Source organism: Mirounga leonina, unplaced genomic scaffold, assembly GCF_011800145.1.
Source record: "Mirounga leonina isolate KUSES-001 unplaced genomic scaffold, KU_Mleo_1.0 Mir_82, whole genome shotgun sequence".
In the NCBI taxonomy this organism is placed as follows: Eukaryota; Metazoa; Chordata; class Mammalia; order Carnivora; family Phocidae; genus Mirounga; species Mirounga leonina.
The window spans coordinates 2,080,925-2,086,660 of record NW_023270825.1 but is presented as its reverse complement, the minus strand read 5'-3'; the positions used below and the strand labels follow the sequence as shown (position 1 = coordinate 2,086,660).

Sequence of the window (5,736 nt, the reverse complement as noted above, 5' to 3'; positions counted from 1 at the left end):
TGCCACCCTAGAGCTCCTCCCTGTCCCTCCGCACCAGCCCATCCCAGGCCTGCAAGGAAGCCAAGTAGACAGGATGGCAAGGGAGGAGTTCATGGAATGGGACTGGATGGGCACAGCAGGGTGACTGCCTCCTGACTACTGTTCCTTCTTACAGAAAGGGTTGACCTAGGATTTGAGGCCTCCATAGCCTGGCTTCTGGGCACCCAGAGCTGCCAAGGGAAGGGGACACACTACTCGGGAGACTCGTGGCAGGCCGAAACCCTAGTTTATTTCAGCATCAGCAACATCTTAGCCATCACAAAAATAAACTCTACCAAGGGCGACAGAAGTCTCTACAGCGAGGCTAAGGGCTCAGCCGCCAAGTGGCGAACATCAGGGGTGCATGGCGGGCACTGCCCGGGCAATAAGTTAGGAAGCAGCGGGGCTGGTGGTGGTGGCAGGTGCAGGCTGGGGCCTCACTTCTGGGCAGGCACCAGGTCATCAATGGCCTGGCCTTGCTCCAGCCGCTGCTCCATCTCAATGAGCAGCTTCACACCATCCACCACCATCTGTACCAGCTCCACCTCCGAGAAGCCCAGGCGGTCTGCGTTGGAGACATCGAAGACGCCACCCACAGCAGCTGTGTCCACACCACCTGGGGAGACAACCAGGTCAGCGGGACTGGGGTGGGGGGCTGCCCCAGAGAGAAGACTGCCTACAACCCCTGCCCCACTCACCTGTGCCTCGTTTCTGAAGCCGCAGCCGCTTGAGCACCTCCGGGAACTTCTCATGCTTGCCCAGGTGGGGCAGCTTGATGTGCACACCAGCCCGCAGGCCTGTGCCCAGATTGGACGGGCAGGTGAGGATGTAACCCAGGTGAGGGTTCCACATGAATTCGTAATTCTTAGACTTGAAGAGTGTTTCAATCTGGAGGTAGAAAAGGTGGGAGAGGTGAGGCCTGGCTGAGAGCCTCCCCCCACCCCCACCCCCAAGGGACTGGCTGGGACCCTTGGACCCAGGGGGACTAATGGGGACACCCACATCCCTGCCTGAGCTCTGGAGCTTGGCCTTGCACCTCCCCCCACCCCCAGCACCAAATCCCACTTGTGCCAGCCCAGCTTGGAGGTGGTCGGGCCTGACCTGGGTGAGGCCATTGCAGAAGCGAGTGAACACCTCCTTCATGTTGCCCCCTTTCTGCATGGAGATGACCCGCAGGTGGTCTTCCTCGTTGATCCACACCAGGAAGGTCTTATTGTCATTGTGCCTGGGGGAGGGGCACAGTCAAGCCTCCTCCTCAAACTATGGTCTCAGGACACATCAGAAAAAAGGTCTGGGGGGGGGGGTCCCAAACCCCAGGAACTTTCCAGGTCCCTGAGGTGCTCAATCCAGCTGTACCCAGAAGCTGGAGCTGCGGCCAGGACCCCAGCCCGTCCACACTCGGGGTAGGCAGGGAGGCCAGGACACCTCAGGGTACAAAAAGACCCGAGCTGTGCCCCATCCTGCCAGTCATGTGCTGTGTGGCTGAGGTGTGGGGGAGGGGGCGAGGGCCCCACCTAGGAGGCAAGGGGCAGGGGGAAGCGCTGTATCTGGGCGCTGAAGCCGCCCTACGCAGACAGTGGACGCAGGAGGCTGTAAGCCTCCCCCCACCCCCAACCCCCACTCCGAAGTGTCTGCGTCACGCAGCACCTGGCAGAGCCCCCGCAGGGAAGGGGACGAGAAAGAAAACAAGGAGCTCCAGCTCCCAAGAGGAGGGTGGAGGAGAGAAGCCAACGACACCCGTCGCCCACTTCTAAGATCTCAGGAGGCCTGGGCCTCCACCCGCTGAGGCCCTTTCACGTACCTGCACGGTCAAGGTCCCCTGCGAGGAGGCCCTGGAGGAACCAAACCTCTCCGCGGAACGCGGCCCCTCCCTCTTCCTCCGCGGCGGCGGCGGCGTGGGGGAGGGCCAAAGGGAGGGGGGAGGGGAGGGGGGCACGCACCAGATGCCGCGGGCGTCCGGCCAGTCACGGGCCATGCCCGAGGCCAGCAGCAAGGGCGACACGGGCTTATCGAAGAGGAAGTGGTCGTCGATGAGCTGCTGCTGCTCGGCCTCCGTCATGCTCTTGAGAGCGTAGTAGCGGCCGGCCAGGTCGCCGTCCAGGCTCGACAGAGCTGCAGAGGGGCACGCTCAGCGGGATACACAGGAGCCCCTGCCCCCACGCCCGCCCAGCTTTGTCGGCGGGCCGGGACAGCGGCCCTCGCTGGGCCCCAGGCCGCCGTAGGCACGGGGCTGGGCCTCCGTCCGTCCCCTCCCCGGGAAACCGGACACGGCGCGCAGATAAGAGCATGGCAGCGGCGGCTCGGGTGACGGGGTGACGGATAAACAACAAGCCGGACGGGGACGGGAGGAGGGGCGAGGGAGGGGCAACCGGCCGGCCTGACCCCTACCTTCCACCGCGAGCTTCTCGATGGCGCGGCGCTCCCCACGGCTGCAGTGCGGGGGGAGGCAAAAGCCGCGGATGCTGCGACCCGTGCGCACCCGCGAGCTCAGCACGTAGTTGGAATCCAGATCGTCGCCGCCCTGGGGGCGGAGCGGGGGTGAGCGCCGAGAGACCCCTCCCCAGCCCGCCCCGCCACCCGGGGCCGCCCCGCACCTGCAAGTTGTCTGGGTTGAGGTCGGTCTTGTGCTCGTCGCTGGGCTTGTAGCCGCCGTGCCGGTCCTCGATGATGGGGTCAAAGAGCTCCTTGAACACGTCATACGACTCCTCGTCGCCTGCCACGCAGCCCACGGTCATGATGTAGGGGTGGCCTGGGGGGACGCGGAATGGGGGCAGTGACGTCACTGGCAGGCCTAAGCGAGCCCCTCAGGACTCTGCGGCTCCGCCCGGGAAGGGGGCGCCGGAACCCTGGCCTGAGCGGGGTTCTGGGGGAGGCGCCGGGAACCCGCACCCAGACCCCAGGACCAGGGTGCGCGTACCGGGGTTGTCGACGCCGGTCTGGATGACGTCGTCCAGCGTGAAGCCGCTTGGCGTGCTCTTGGCGCGCAGCTCCGCGTACAGCTCGGGGGTCAGCACCTTGGCCATGTGGTTGTTGTGGCCGCTGAGGTCGGGGAACTCGTCCTCGGCCGGGAAGCGCAGCTTCACCGTGTTGTGGCTGTTGGAGAAGGGCATGGCGGCGGCGGGCGGCAGGCTGCGGGGAGATTCGGGGGTCAGGGAAGGCCCGGCTCACCGGGCCCCCCAGGGACGTGCAGGCCACCCAGGGCCTCGCTGCCCCGGCTCCTGGTCACCCTGGGACGCGGCCAAGGTCAGCGGGGTCCGCAGCGCGCGCGGGGCGCTCCCGCACCGCCCAGGACCCCGGGCCCAGCCGGCGCGCGCTCCAGGCGGCGGACCCCGGCGTGCGTGACTCTGCGGCCCACAAGCCCCTTCGTGCGCAGCGCCCCCGCCCCAGCGCCGAGGCGGCCGCTGCCGGCCCTCCGGCCCACTCACCGGGTGGCCGGGCGGGGCAGGGGCACTCGGTCCGTCGGCAGCTCCGGGCGCGGCGCAGGCAAACAGCGGCGGCTCCGCGCTCCCGCGGCTCTTAAGGGGCGCGACGCGGGCCGCCCATTGGCCAGTATTTATAGCCCATTCATTCCATTGGCCCGCGCTGCGGGGTGGTGCCGCCGCTTTGTCCGCCACCCGCAGCCCCTGACAAACCCCCCCCCCAAGGCCGCCCACCTCTGCTGTCCCCTCGCCGGGACCCCGCGCAGCCCGCCTACCGCGCCCGGCGCCTGCCCAGGACCCCGCAGCCGAACCCTCAGGCCCTTGGACGTCCTCGAAGTTCCCTCCCACGCTGCTTCTGGGCGGGAAACTGAGGCAGGAGAGCCGCTGGGCACTTGAAGACTCTCAGGCTCATCTGCAGCCGGGCTCTGGCCTTCCCTGGTCCCGCCGGTCCCCGCGGCGGTCGCGACGAGGGTCCAGGCGTGAACGTCCCGGGCTCCCGCAGCAGGTACTAACCCCTCCCCAACCCCACCCCTGCCTGGTCCGAGCTGGCCAGGAGCCGCTGACCTTCCTCAAGGTGCCCGCGGGCATCTCCCGAGCGATCTTGGTGCAGAGCGAAGGCGCGCGGGAGGCGCAGACTGGCTACGGTCCAGCGGGGCGGCACCCGCGGTGCTTTGACCTTGGGCAAGTCCCCCGACTCTGGGGGACCCGAGCCAGAGACCCCAGGGCCCAGACCTTCCTGGTAGATGAGAGAACAATGTGGCCCTGGGAGACCGCTGGGGAGTGCACAGTCTCAGAGTCTCCAGACCCCAGCCTTATACCCTTTCCACCCGGGACAGGTTCATCTCACCACCCCACCCCCAAAGGCAGTCCCCAGAGACTTTCAGTAAAGATGGGAAGAAACACTAACAAACAATAAGCATGTGTGAGATTTAAAAAAAAAACAAAAAAACAAAAAAAAACCCACCTCACTAAAAATCAGAATCATCCAAATTAAAACAACAAGGACTATACCTTCCTTCCACTGCCCCCAGTACACCCAGATGGCAAAAATGTGAAAGATTGACACCAGCCAGTGTTGGCTACGGGTTGGAATGTGGAGAAACAGGCATTCACACACTGCCTGAAACTGCGAACTGCTACATCCTTTTTGGAAGGTAATTTGGCAGTATCTATTAAAATTAAAAATGCTTGTACTCCATGACCCAGCAATCCACCTTCTAGGAATCCAGCCTGTACAAAGGACAGTCTCATTTCTCTTTGCAGATAGAGATGTGTGGTGGGAAAAACATACAAATGAACCTGGATAGAACTCGATGCCCATCACTTGGGGATTGGCCCGAGGTAGGGAGGCATGTCCCCAGCGTGAAGTATTACACAGCTATTTTAAAAAAGGAGTGAGACCCCTAGTCACTGAGCCACCAGCAAGGACTCAGCAGCCTCCCCCTTACCCCCCTCACCTCTTGAAGATCCACCTGCCTTCTCCCACGGGGCCTTCGGCAGGCCATTTCCACCAAGGAAAGGGGGATCCTATCCTATGTCTGCTATCCAGAACCTCCACGCTTCTGAACCCCTTGCTAATGCAAATAAGAGTGATGATCTGCTCCCTGCTGGCACTGAGGATCATATCCATATGAGAATTCAACAGAGAAATGGCAGGAAAACCCTTACTACTTCCAAGTCACTGATGATTACAATAAAAAGAAACTAATGAAGGTGTTTAAGAGGAAACTTGCCTACAATAGTGATGTAATGAGCATTCAGAATATGGAGAAGTAATTCAGCTGCAGGGTGACCAGTGCACGACCATACGCCAGTTCCTCATAGAGACTGGACTGACTAAGGAGAACTAGCTGAATTTGCATGGTTGTGGTTGTTGTTGTTAATCGTTCTTTAAGTAATCTCAGCCTGAAATGTGGGACTCAAACTCACAACCCCGAGATCAAGAGTCTCATGCTCCACTGATGGAGCCAGCCAGGCGCCCAGTTTCATGGGTTTTAAGTGCTTTTGATTCACTGAAGCTTAAGTGAGGATTTCCTTGCAATGAGTAGAATTTCCCTTCTGTTCCCTGTCATAAGTTTAAAAACCTCACCGCTTACCTAATGTAACCATGGAGGTCTGCTTTTAGCTTGGAGTAGTGTTAATTCCTTCATGCAGTCAGATGAAGAGAAAGGGGCGCCTGGGTGGCTCAGTCGGTTAAGCCTCTGACTCTTTATTTTTTTTTTAAGATTTTATTTATTTATTTATTTGAGAGAGAGAGAGAAACAGCATGAGAGGGGATAGGGTCAGAGGGAGAAGCAGG

The 5,736-nt window shown here is 61.5% G+C and overlaps 1 protein-coding gene and 1 pseudogene across 1 annotated transcript; one reads left to right on the top strand and one right to left on the bottom strand.

Moving 5' to 3' along the window:
• Positions 1–248: 248 nt before the first annotated feature.
• Positions 249–3,546, bottom strand: CKB (creatine kinase B). Its single transcript, XM_034992476.1, has 8 exons — positions 3,444–3,546; positions 2,936–3,147; positions 2,613–2,767; positions 2,407–2,539; positions 1,959–2,130; positions 1,120–1,243; positions 717–906; positions 249–634 (listed from the first exon to the last, which is right to left on the bottom strand). Exons 2-8 carry the CDS (start codon positions 3,126–3,128, stop codon positions 456–458), a joined length of 1,146 nt encoding a protein of 381 aa, XP_034848367.1. The 5' UTR covers positions 3,129–3,147; positions 3,444–3,546; the 3' UTR covers positions 249–455.
• A 1,124-nt stretch (positions 3,547–4,670) lies between these two features.
• On the top strand, positions 4,671–5,320 carry LOC118002473 (annotated as a pseudogene).
• Positions 5,321–5,736: the final 416 nt, after the last annotated feature.